This window comes from Leptosomus discolor, chromosome 2, assembly GCF_034619465.1.
Source record: "Leptosomus discolor isolate bLepDis1 chromosome 2, bLepDis1.hap2, whole genome shotgun sequence".
In the NCBI taxonomy this organism is placed as follows: domain Eukaryota; kingdom Metazoa; phylum Chordata; class Aves; order Leptosomiformes; family Leptosomidae; genus Leptosomus; species Leptosomus discolor.
The window spans coordinates 41,370,035-41,383,658 of record NC_141392.1 but is presented as its reverse complement, the minus strand read 5'-3'; the positions used below and the strand labels follow the sequence as shown (position 1 = coordinate 41,383,658).

The 13,624-nt window shown below is 36.3% G+C and overlaps 1 protein-coding gene across 9 annotated transcripts in view; it reads right to left on the bottom strand.

Annotated features, from left to right (window-relative positions):
• RGS7 (regulator of G protein signaling 7) overlaps window positions 1–13,624 on the bottom strand; it is a 263,975-nt gene that overhangs the window by 98,845 nt on the left and 151,506 nt on the right. For 8 of the 9 annotated variants that reach the window (XM_086460957.1, XM_086460949.1, XM_086460950.1 and 5 more), the window contains exon 3: window positions 9,398–9,448. The exons of the other annotated variant lie outside the window; for it this stretch is intronic. In XM_086460957.1, coding sequence (XP_086317083.1) covers window positions 9,398–9,448 — 51 coding nt within the window. The remainder of the gene's footprint in view (window positions 1–9,397; window positions 9,449–13,624) is intronic. 9 annotated transcript variants of the gene reach the window in all.

Here is a 13,624-nt window from a genome sequence, read left to right as displayed (position 1 = left end):
TGTTCAGAAGCCAAATGAGGTCTTGCAGCTACAGAACCACAGCAGACATGGCTCTTGTCACCCACCCTGTCAGAAAAACAGTGAAAATCCTGAAAATGTGTGAAATTTGAGTAGGTGACTGAATGCAAACAGTGAAATTAGACGAAAGGAGAGGCAAATAAAGGAGAACATCTGAATGAAGAACAACATGTGAATTAGATCCAATCAGCAGCTCTAAGCAAATGAGAACCAGAGGGTATCGTATGCAGTAGAATTGGGGAATGAACCATGGAGATAAAAAAAGGAGAGGAGAGGAAGAGGGAGAAGGAAAAAGGAAGAAAAAGAGGGAAAGGAAAAAAGGAAGAAAAAGAGGGAAAGGAATATTTAAAAATGAGAGAGCGTCTAGGAAATATTAACTTGTCCAAGACGAAATGGCAAGCAATGTCCTTTGCACAGTAAACTAAAGCACCCAGCAGTTCAATTAATCTTGAACTGTCACTATTCTCCTGTTGAGGACAGCAGTATTTCTCTAACACATGCTGTGGGATAACTGAAGACCCTCTTGAGGACTATTAGTAACAAAATCAAGAGAAAGCTTTCATTAGCCTTTCAGTTATCAGATACGACATACAACACGTAAATATTGAAACTTTTTTTCTGTGACTATAAATAGCTTCAGCAGCTGTTGGCAAGATGAAATAGGATTTCAACAACTTTTATTCAATTAAGTTGTAGAGATCGAAAATCTTGCTTCTGCCTACTTGCACTTTCCATTACTATATAGTACAGTTCTCTGGGAAACAAGGAAGCATAAATCTAATAAAGTCTCTAGATAATTATTTAGCTGTTTTTAATTAATTATGCCAGTATGGATTGGGAATTAGTAAATGTGCTTCCACTTAAACCTCCAAAACTTGGTAAGATCCCAAAGGTTTGGAAGGATGTTGTAAAACAGTAAGAAAAGCACAGAAATTCCTAGTAACTTTAGTAAAAATGAGATCAAATATTTTATTAGGAAGGTCATTATAATTTTATTTGTGCAATTAATTACTGAGCCTTATTACTAAAAGTTATCAGAGTTCTCCCTAAAAGACCATACCTTTTCTATGATTCTTCAGTTGTACTTTTGTTCTTAGCTAAGTTCTGTCAATAAATACATGTTTTATTGTTATTAACGAAGACAGTAACTTAATAGTCTCTGACCATGCTGAATAATCAAAAAGTGGTAGATACTAGCATGGTGAGTTACAGTGCAAGCAGACAAGATGGGTAACAGATAATATTTTTGAATCAGCAGGATTTTGTATCCAAAGCCAGTTATTTTAAAAATCTGATGTATCAGTAGGAAGTTAACATTGGCCTTACATACATTTACCTTATGCTGAGGTATTGGTTCTATATTCTGAGTGACGGCATAAAGGAAAAGAGATTGGTACAACATTTGGAAGGAGATCCCCAGTTTAGGAACACCAGTTCCCTAGAAGAATAATGTGGAGAATTTTCAACAAAAACAAAGGAACAAAAATTGCCTAATTCAGGATTTGATCCTGAAAACTGATTATAACACTCTGTAGACTTTATAAATCATTGGGGAGAAGCCAGTATCAGTTTTCAATAACTCATCTTATATACAGCTTTATGATGAAGCTGTGTACTTTGAGGTAACTTGAAGGGTAAAGATTTCAATTGTGCGATTTCAATTTCTCATAGCATAATTTGTTCTGTGTCAGAAAGGATGAAATACATTCCTTCAATTGGTGCAACAGAGCACCTGAAGTTCTTTCCAGGGAAATTACTTGAAATTAATGCTTACTGATTTTTCAGCTTCTATTATCTGGATATGGTAATAGTTTTAGCATTAACTTTTTATGGGAGTAGGATTCTTAAGACTTCTTTTTCTAATCAGCATTTTGTATTCCATTCAGTACTTCTTTCTTACTCTTCACTCACTAAGACTTGCAAAGACCTCAGTGAAATAAAGCTCCCACTGCCTACTGAATTCTAAAGAAAATGCTGATTCTTGTTTGTTTCAATTTTTAAAATCTAAGTGGGTATCAGACAGTTTTTATAAATCAGCTTTTGGATTTTAGCCAGAGATATAGCTTAAAGGTCACGTTACACCTAATCCTATTTTAAAAGGCATCTAGGTAAATCTTGTTTCTTTTGGAGTTAATAAGAAAAACCTCCAGCATTCTGTGGAGTTGGAATTTCACCTTTAATGATTAAAACAAAGGAGGAAGGAGTAGATTTCATATGAAGTTAGTACACCTACCACTAAAAATAATTCTGAGTGGAATTTGGAAACTTTAATATTAAGGCATGAATTATTTCTTATTAAAAATAAATAGCTTTGAAGGCATCATCATGGAATCAGCACTAGTATTAAGAAAAATGAAATTTAAAAACTAAGTTGAAGGATTGTTTTTAACTAAAAGTAAGCAAACATCAACAGAGTTCTGTTTTATACTGGAAATGTGTATGACACAAGTTATAGTCGAATCATAGAATGATTTAGGTTGGAAGAGATCTTAAAGATCATCTAGTTCCAATCCCCCTGCCATGGGTTGGAGGGACACATTCCACTAGATCAGGTTACTCAAAGCCTAGCAAGAACCGAGAGAGATCTATTTCGAATTAGTATGCTATTGACAATAGCAAACAGGTTGGTTGCAGAAACAATGTTACAGAACACACACATTTTGTCATGCCAATTGCAGTAATATCATTTTATCCTTACTGTTACACAGCAAACTGTGCCAGAAGGCGGCAAATCCCATACACGTGATCTTTATCCATTACTCCAATACGGACATACATTTATAAACTAATCAGATACAATTCCTTAATATTTTATAGGTAATTCAGAAGTTTATAAAATTACTTTAATGATAAATAGGATTAGGTACCTAGACTAGACCTATTTTGTAACTGGCAGACTAGATCTATTTTGTAACTGGCTAATATAACCTATTATATTGATAAACATCTGAAGATAATATATTTCACTGTTTATTAAGTGGTTTCTAAAGGGATTTTCAGAGTTTATGACGTATTATACAGAAATCCTTCTATCTACAAGCATAGTGTATTAATTACTAAGATGAAAAAGCAATTTTATACAGTATCTTGTAAAATAATGCCACCTTAAGGCAAACACGGAGGAGGAATTTTATTTAGACATGCTTAGTATGATGAAACAGGTTGTGATAGTCTGACTTATCTGCCTATGTAAAGGAAGTGATTTGTCACTGACACCACGAACTCTTTGCATCTCTATCAGTCACAAACTCCATTTCTTCCCTGCAAGGGTACAAAACTGTTCATTTTTAACCAGCTGCCACACTACTAAACATAGAAGAAATGACTGCTCCTTGAATGGAAATTGGAAATGAGCCTACTATCTATCTGTAAGCGAGAAAATAAACTGGCCAACCCAGGAACACATTAATCACCTTCAAGAGCGACTACATGGAAACGAGGCTGCTCAAACAGTAACGGCACATAGTAGAGTGAAAGCTCACTCCAGGCTGGCCATGCTGCTCTATGTGCTCTTGGGACACACTCCTGACACATGCAGTCTACACAGGGTAACAGGTTATACCAAACTGGAAAAAGCTTTAGTGAAAACATGAAATCCATTAAATCTGATTTATCCTGTCACAACCGAATTACAGGCAATACAGCTCTGTTCACAAGTTGCAAACTCTATCTAAAGGCCTTGAGAAAATTAAATAACTTCTGCACATGAACATTTACCATTGCAGTCCTGAAACTGCAGCAGTGGCTAGAAGCCCACTGATTGCAACATACAGGTAAGTGCCACCGATGCTACACTATAACTAAAGGAAAACTGATCAACACATTTTTATTTCGTTTGAGTATCACAACATTAATACCATTGGTACTAAAGCAGTTTTGGTAAATTCTGACATATTCTATTCCCAAGCAGGATCTGAGTTTTACCTACTCTCTGTTCGTCTGCATAATGGGTCTGCCTGAGATGCAGCCCTCACCGTGCTGTGCAGTGGTAGCTAGATAACACACCAGTGTTTTGACTACTGCTGAGTAGGGCTCACACAGCATCAAGGCTGTTTCCCCAACATTTCCCCAGAAGGCTGGGGGTGGGTAAAAATTGGGAGAGGATATAGCCAGGACAGCTGACCCAGACTGACCAAAGGGATATTCCATACTACATGACGTCTGCTCAGCAATATAAGCTGGGGAAAACAGGAAGAAGGGGGGGACTTCGTGTCGTGTTTGTCGTCCAGAGCAACCGCTACGTGTACTGGAGCCCTACTTCCCAGAAAGTGGCTGGACATCGCCTGCTGATGGGAAGTAGAGAATAAGATCTTTTGTTTTGCCTTTGCTTCCACACACGCCTCTTTGCTTCATTAAACTGTCTTTATCTGACCCACGTGCCTGTTATATTTTCTCTCCCCTGTCCAGCTGAGGGAATGAGAGTGATAGAATGGCTTTGGTGGGTACCTGGCATCTGGCGAGGACCAAACCACCACAGTCTGAAAGTAAAGTCATTATTCAGTTTAAATGCTACAGGACCTGACAAGCTTAGATCAAATTCACATAGCAGAAGTTAGAAAGTTATTTACACTAGACTTGATGAAGGTTCATGAGGTTTGCCTCATCGAACAAAATGTGCCCAAGTTTCTCTTAGTGTCTTGGTGTTCCTGGGTTCCTAGTATGAGGGTCATTGTATGCGTGCAGATAATGTAAATTACTTTTATCAGATTTTTTTTTTTTTTAGTTAAGCTGATAAATGGGATGCATTCTACACTTGCTTTATTTCCACAAGTTTTGATTAATGCAAAGACAGCAAACATAAGCATGACCTTTCCATTCCATTCTTCCTTTTCCTAAGAGGCTCTTTTCTCTATTAGTAAACTCCAGAAGATCTTCCCCTTTTCTTGCAGTTGTCTGGCACTGTCTTCCAAATGGCAATGGTTTCAAACATCTTGTCTGGCTCCTGCTCTTTGCTGCTACCTTACTGCATATGCATGGAGAAAGGGGCAGAAATAACTTAGAGCTAACCAATTTTTCAAGTACACTTTCAGAAACTCAAATAAAAACTCTAACATTTTTCCTCTAACTCTTTAGAGCTAGTATGGTGTACTATCAAGGTCATTGTTAATACAGCAGGTGCTGGAGAGAGATTTACAAAGCAAAGGAGGGAAAGGTGGAAAAAACAGAAACAGATGTGCTGCTGAGTCGTCTTTTTTTTTTTTTTTATTGCACTGGATCAGTGACCACAGTTTACATTAGCCCCTGGTGGGCACCTAGTTACAAATTAGCTACATCGGTTAAGTGAAAAGACTATAAATGGCAAGAATTGAAGTTGAAAAAATCACAGGAGGGTGTCTATTTCAAGCTACAGTCTTGTTTTATAACTCAGAAAGTTCAATTTAGACATATGTGTTTCACTTTAGTGTAATTCTTGATGTCCAAGAGTAGTAGCAAACTCCTTCAACAGACTGCCAAACTGAGCTGGACCAAGGCAATCAGAATGCAAAGGCTGCACATTCTGGAGCTGGCTGCAGTAATGTGGCTTTACTAGAGTAACCATCCAATAATGAAGTGCCTTCAGCCAAATTCAATTGCCTCTGCAGATATGACTAAATTCAATAAGCAACACTCAGGAGTAAAGGTACTGTAAAGAAGCAAGGGGATGATGGCTAAACACATTATCAATTCTTAAAGGCTGTTTCTGAGTCACCTAGATGGAAATCCTTCATGGGCCAACTTAAGGATGAAATGTATGTTTGTAATAACATACATTTCGTTATGAAAATACCTGAAAACTGACACTGGACACAACAGCATGATTTACCATTAGCATGTTAGAATGCTACAGAATAGAGAAATCAAGTGTCTGCCCAAAGGGTATCAAAAAAATCAGTGCAAGAATCAAGTACAGAATTAGTCTCTTGGCAATTTCAGCTGACACCTTTAAACCAGCTCATCTACCCTTTTTGTTCTTTTTTTTTTTTTCCCCATAAGGATTAAAAGGACCTCAGTCTCTAGTGCGGGCAGTCTGGTACATTTCACAGCACTAATGATCACTTTAAAAAAAATAAAAACACAATGTAGAAAAACAGTGTAGATTTTCCGCATTAAGAGTAATTGGTACCATCAGTGAAGAGTCAGCACTTACCCTGTAATGGTCAATTCAACAAACACATGTCTAAGTGCCAAACCACAAGCCCTTACAATTGTGTAAACTCAGTTAATTGCTACTTTTCGGGTTGAGATCAGGCTTATTTTATGACTAAATTAAACTTCCATATTAAAAATAACTTAGATAATTTCTGTTCCTTAAAATTTTACAGATGAGTTGTAGGCTGAAACAAATATTTTTTAAGTGCATATTGAAAAGCAAACAATAACAACAGCTACATTGCACACAGCTATTATGGGCACAAGCTCTACTCTGCTCCACTGAAATAACTTCAAATCTGGTATAATTTAGCAGAATCCACCCATCAACTCCAGTTTATTTTTTTTGATGGAGATTTACAGCAGCAAGTCAAAGTCTTCCAAATCTTCCACAGAAAATGATTTCCCATTTATGAAAAATGTGCAGGGTTTTGTTGACTGGCAATTTATACTTGTAGCTATTTTTTAGTCAAAACTGCTGTTTCCAGATAATAGTTTTACACCTATTAACACAGTGAAAGCAAATGTTGCTGCCAGACTTTCTCCTGTCTTTTGTTCTCCTGCTATCCATAAAGCAGCCTTCTTAATTTCCACTTAAGTGGTACTGTATTCCTTATGCAAACCAGAGAAAAAAATTTGCACTACAAAATGTGACTTTTTTTTTTTTTTTTTTAATGTACACTTGTGCCACTTCCTTCTCACTAGTTTTTTTGTTTTTCTAAACAAGTTGACTGAAGGAGGTAGGCTTCCAGACCAGATTTAGGTTTCACCCTGGAGAACAGAAGGCTCAGTGGGAGCCTCATCACAGTTTTCCAGCACTTAACGGGCAGCTACAAAGAGGATGGAGAATCTCTTCACAAGGAGCCACATGGGGAGGACAAGGGGCAATAGCTACAAGTTGCAGAGGGAGAGGTTTCCTTTTGATATAAGAAAGAAATTTTTTTACAGTGACAACAATCAATCACTGGAACAACCTCCCCAGGGATGTGGTGGAGTCCCCATCACTGCAGGTGTTTAAGATGCAACAGGACATCATCTAGGCTCCCTTTCTCATGAAAGGTTGGATCAGTTGATCTGTCAAGGTCTCTTCTAACCGGGGCTGTTCTACAATTCTGTAAATCTAACTGTCTACTTACCCCTGAAATCAACAATTTGCACACTTTGCTTGCAGGAGTAGTTCACAGCACTGGTAAGCGAGATGTGCAAATAGTCCTTAAATTTTTCTGGACAGAGTAGAATATACTCTTAAAATATATAGAACCAAGGTCTACTTTATGTTGCTTTTACAGGTATGTTGCTAATATCAGGATTAGACAGAGGTTATAACTTTCAGTGCAAACATAGGCATTATTTATTTCTGCGTCACAAAACTGCATAGCTTCACATGAGCTTTGTAACAGGACCCTACGGGAGAGTTTTAAAAGACAGACATAGTAAAACCATGACATGCCGGTGAAAAGTGGACAGAAGATCCTGGAAATTCAAATTACGATGACAACTGTTGACAGAAATTTTGGGCTTTTTCACAGAACATTCCAGATTGTCTTGTCTAAAACCAGAACAAAAAGTCACAAACTTAAAAGATTTTATGAAACAAAATATTTTTGGAAGTTTTGTCATGTGAATAGCTCTTGCTCACCAACTGTCAGGTTCACTGCACCTGGCAATTCTGAGCACCACTCAAAGGCAGCATTTGGGGCCATTGGCTGTCTGAATATTTGCATCCAGCCAGTTCCAGATAGCTGACTTTGGACTAGGACCGACACATATAAGACATTTTTGTCATTGCGGACAGTTTTTTCCACCCATGCAATCTGAGAGGTTAAAACCCATCTTAAATTAAATTACTGTGGTGCTCTGGTTACATGTGTTAGCAGTTGGCATGTTTGTTTAATTTTAATTGGATAGCAACATAGGGAATCATGTTTTCCATTTAGTTTAAGGTTTCTTCTATTCCATATTTCACAACAACCAGATAACCTGAATGACAGCCTATCCCAGTATGGCAGTTCTGGTTTGATAAATGAAGGCTAAGATTCCATATCAAATAAACATAGAATGGCAATCTTTCAAACTCTGGTAAATATAGATAGGTGAGTGTTTTGTGCCTGACACCTGAGAAATACATCACACATAGGTCTCTTGCAACCTTCACATTATCTTCAGGAAGCAAACATATGTCACTCTGTGTATAGTTACATAAAACCAGAAGCAATTAGTGATCTTGTTCATGTAACATCAATAAGTTGTGAACTGGCTACTTCCAAATATCAAATTATGTATTTATAATAGATCCTTATTATTCAAGTAACAGTTTTAAACACAGTGATTTTATTTTTTGCAGCAATTCCGCAATGACCTTACTTTCATTTCTAATATGACAGAAACCCACATTTTTTTAATTAATAAAAACAACCAAAACCTCCCCCCCAAAAAACCCCATGTATTCCATTACCAAAAGACTGAAACAAGGAGAGGAAAAGTAAGTATTTTTGATCATGCTTCAAAGAAGGAAGATTATCTTTCTCGTAAACAAAAGATGATAGGAACTTCCACAGAATATTTTATTTTTGCCATTCAGCATTTTCTACCAGAAATCATTAGTTTCTGGAAAATTTCAGATCATGTAACAAGATTCCTGTAAATCAGGGAAATGAATATCAGATATGCACCAAACTGTGTCTGCTGCTGGCTGCACAAGAAACCTGTAGCAGAGCTTGGAACCAAAGCTTTACTTCCATGTTCCTACCCAGCTGATTGAGCAATGAACTGTTCCTCACCACACTGATTTTATTTACACCTCACTTTCCATTTAAGATGCTATGAAAGTGTCCAAACTTAAGAATAGAAATGCAGCTCTCAGTAACATTAAAAAGTTTTATTTTATTAATTCTATTTTTTTTCTTACATATTGAAAAATTCTGTTAAGAAAACTTCATGTGTTTAACAAACTATTTAGCATGACACTGAGTAAATTCCTTATGGAGCAGAACTTAGACTCATTTTCTACTAATGAAAGCAGCTATCATTTTCATTCTTGGCCATCATACTGTTTCCCTGTACCTGTTCCAACAAAACTGATAACCAAAATCCTCAGATGCTTAGCAAAGGTTTGATGCTGCTTGTTTTGCTATGGAAATTACACTGGTCAAATGCTCTCTGGCCACCTCCACTGCAACAGAAGACAAAGACAGGTCCAATCATTTAGAAAGACAAATTAGAATTTTCAACATAGAAAAAGAGAAATTACCTGGGTCTTCTATAGATAAGTTCTTCGTTAACCACTGAACAATGTCTGAACCTAGGAACAAAACAACAGGCATTTTTAGATTAGTAAGTTTTATCTTCCTATTCTAGGCCAATTAATATTGTTCTACCACGCAAGAGATACACATTTTTAGCTCAATTTGTCTAGAAAAAACTTTACCTTTTTTTTTTTAAAAAATTATTATTATTCTTTTTTTAGTTTTCTTTTAGCAAAGAGACATGCCACTTACTTATTTCTTTAGGCCAAGATTTATAAAATGTAATAGAAGTGCTTTAAGGGTATGACAATAGCCTGGATTTCAAAAATTGCACTAGTGCAAAATTTACATAGGAAAACAAACACTTTATTAAGTTAATACTAAGTTTTCCCCACCTTCCAAATTAGTTTACAAATGAAGCCTAGAAAATGTAAATGCAACACGTGCTGTGGTTATACAATATATGGAGCATACGCTGCAGGCCACACTGGAGGCTTGAAAACTTCTTTGGGACTAATATACGGCATTATGAGCTCCTCCCTGGAGCTGTAGTTTGTCTTCAACTTTGCCTTATGATTTTAATATCTTTAATTACCACTTCTGCTGTAGTGACTTTCAACCCATTCCGCTGGATACCAGTAGAAGCATATGCAGTTACCTAAACACGTACTACCAATGTTTCAAACTCTGCCTTGTGGCTAAGCTCTTGACAGAGTTCAGTTTTACCCTGGCGCTAAAGCTCTTTCCTTACCACCCCAGTCTCTCTTCTTCTTCTGCATCCCTTCATTTAACGCCTATCCATTTCTTTCTATTTAATTTCCTGTCCTTATTTTAAGGTCCCAAGTTATTGTTCGACTCTTAACACATTTGATACCAGAACTCCTGCTGTCTTTCGCACTGAGTATCCTTTCAACCTCAACTCTGAATTCCCAACCCTCTCTGCTCCTGTTGGCCATGCACTTCCTATCATAATTTGCACTCTATGTGCCAAGTCACAAACTGAAGTCAGTCTTGTTTTTCAGACTGAAAGCTATATGGTGAGCATGAATTACAAAATAAATTATGAAGCAGTTCTGCAGACAAAAGTACAAGCACATTCATGATTTAAGCAACTTTAAATAACCAAATTGGCTTAAGGAGGAAATAAACTGAAACACTGAGGGTGGGTTATGTGCATGTTCTCCATGTTTCATGACAGTCGCATCATGTCTCCAGTTCAGATAAGCAATGTTAACGGAGAGATGTGTCACACAATACTTCCTTATAGAACCAATATTTAAGTTGCTCACCCATTTCTCAGAAAACATAATAATATGAATCTTTTATAAACCTTAAATTTAAAAAGATAATGAAAATTACACAATCGACACAAATGTAAAACAAATCAAAACAATAAAATCTCACGAATGGACAATTACACATAACATTAGAATGTGGAGGATATTTCCCCCGTCAATCCCTAAATTCAGATTTCGTCCTCTACTCCCTTACAGTGTGTAATTTCTTTTGGTCTTTTTAAGACAATGAATACAATATTTTTAAAAAGCATTTCAGAGAAGAAAAAAGATTTATTTCTCTTTACTTTCCTGATTTTAAAGAATATAATTTTGTAGCTTTTATTTTACTACACTTAGTGAATAGCTTTATCATAGATTTTACAAAGCCTAGTTGATCATAACTTTTCATGTATGTATGCATTACTAAATTGATTACATACCAATGAAAATTGTGGAGATTACATAACCGCGTCCAGAGCAGAGATTTTCCTTACTGTGTCACATGTCTAAGTTTTGATAGATATTAAAATCCAGTGGCACCATCCACCACAGCATTTGCACAGATTATTCCTTAAATGAGGCAATTTACCTTCGCAGGCTGTTTGATGCACACAAAATGTTTCAAACAGATATTCCTACCTCAAGATAGCCTATTTTTATGTATTTTTATAAATACAATTTCTGTCCTTTAGCTTGTACATATGAACTTAATGAGGCTGACACCGAAGCACGAATTTTAGCTTAGTATAAGGTAGACTTCAATGACAGAGTTCCAAGCCTAGCTACATTTTTATGTCAGCTGACTAGAGAAGTTAGTCAGCCCTAAATATTTTCCTAAATCCCCAAAGGCCAGAGACATTAAGTAATTAGAAAAACATGGTATTGTTGAATCCTGATTCTTATCTTTGGCTTCCTTCAAGTCTCTCAGTTACCATATGGGAAGAAATTTTATATTCTTTTTGTCTCACCTTCAGACAGTTCTTTCCTCTTTCCCTCTTTTGAAAACTTTCCTACAATGACACACTCCATTCCTCAGTCCTCAAATCGTGGCATCACATTTGTGTACATGTTCTACACATCAGAAATTTCACCTTCACATGTTACACTGTCTTCTCGCTTATTATAAATAATAGTGGAAAAGGGACTTATTGACAATTGCATCATCTGATTCTGAAAGATCATTACTGCTCTAGTCACATTTCACACTGAAGCCATTCCCCTGGTACCTGAAAGCCTGAACAGCAGTTTAAGCCAGCAATCACATTCAAACACTCCAATGAATTCAGCTGCACGACTTCAATGACAAAAGCCCAGACGAATAAATATTAACACGAACACTCTCCTTCTAGTGTAAAGGGTATTCAAGTAAAACAAAGTTGTAAGCAATTTGTCCTATCACAAGTGAGAAATTTATCAGTTCATATTCCTTTGGGAGATCTTATGGCCAACTAGTCCTAACAATAATAATAAAGGTATCACCTTCTAAAGTTTGCTGTGTGTTTTTTAGCTGCTACATTTAACGTCTAATCAACAAAATTATTTCATTCAATCATTCCTGTGACATTTTCTAAGGTCTATCACTTATGCAAATGTGTTTCTAAAAGCAAAACCATTACTGTAAGTTCTTATCTCAGGAAAAGAACAAGGCAGCAAAACAGGTGAATGCTTTATAGGAAAACAATATTTCCTTTGAGTCCTAGCTTTGAAAATCTGGTGGCCAGTAAATTCTTATCATTTTTCATACACCACACTTCACATCTACAGAAATTACAATCCAAGAATTAGGACGAAAAAGATTACAGACTTCATTATCTGTAAACAAGAACTAATACTTATAGGATAAAGCATCTTTAATCTTCAAACCTGAATCTGTCTTATTGACTAGAATCTATCAAAAACACAAGCCAGTCAGATGATATAAATTTTATGGAAGCTACTACCTTGGTATTGGACTCTCCTGAAAAGGAAAACCTCAGCAATCCAAAATAGAAAATGCTTGCTGTGTGAGAAATATACTCAGTTTTTGTATACTGTTTAATGTGGCAGTCACTGGTAAAGTGTGATAACAAAGCCCCAAACCCAACATTTTCAAAGTAGATTCTCAAGCTAAGTTCTCCAAATCTCCCTGCCTCACTTCCAGAAGGCAGCTAAAAGGCAAGTTGGCTATGAGATCTGTAAAGTGCAGAAGATTGAAGTTAAATTACCAACTGAATTTTGAAATCCCAGAAGAACTCTCAATTGCCATACCGATTTCTACAGCAAATAGAACTGGACAAAGCAAAGTGATCATTTATAATAATAAAGTAAAGCTAGCACAGGCAGAAAACATTTGAAAAAAGTTTTTTTAGACTCAGAGCCTGAGACCCAACAGTGAGATTCCTTAAATGCGAGCACCTATCCAGATAACAGCAATAAAATTCACAAGATCTTACTCAAGTCCAAAAAATCTGAGAGACTTTCAACTTCTTTAAAGAAAGAGGCAAAACCACGTCTATATTCATGTACAAACAAAAGAGACTCAAATGTGTTCTTTGTAAAACTTATTTGCTCAAATCTCCACAAGTGGTTAATCTTAAATTAAATGGTCCAAAAATAGAAGTTGCTTAAGAAAGCATCTTAAGAAAATATTTTTGAGGAATGTGTGCTCTCTGGACTCTGCAATGCTCATTCCCAAGTCAAAGTCATAAAGGCCCGGGCAATGTTAAGGTTAGCTTTCAAGAACAAGACTTTACAGAGTGCATTTGAAAAAAAAGTGTTGATTCTGAACTATAGAACATTTCACAGGAATTACAGCTCAGTTTTTTGCTATGCATAGATGCAGTAAGCCAGGTAAGCCTTGATCTAACACAAGACCATATGATAGTAGTTCCAAAAAAAACAAAAATTCAAAATACTCTCTTTTTAACAATTCAAAATTTAGCTGAAGAAGATTCAAGTTGCAGGAAAGTATGCTTT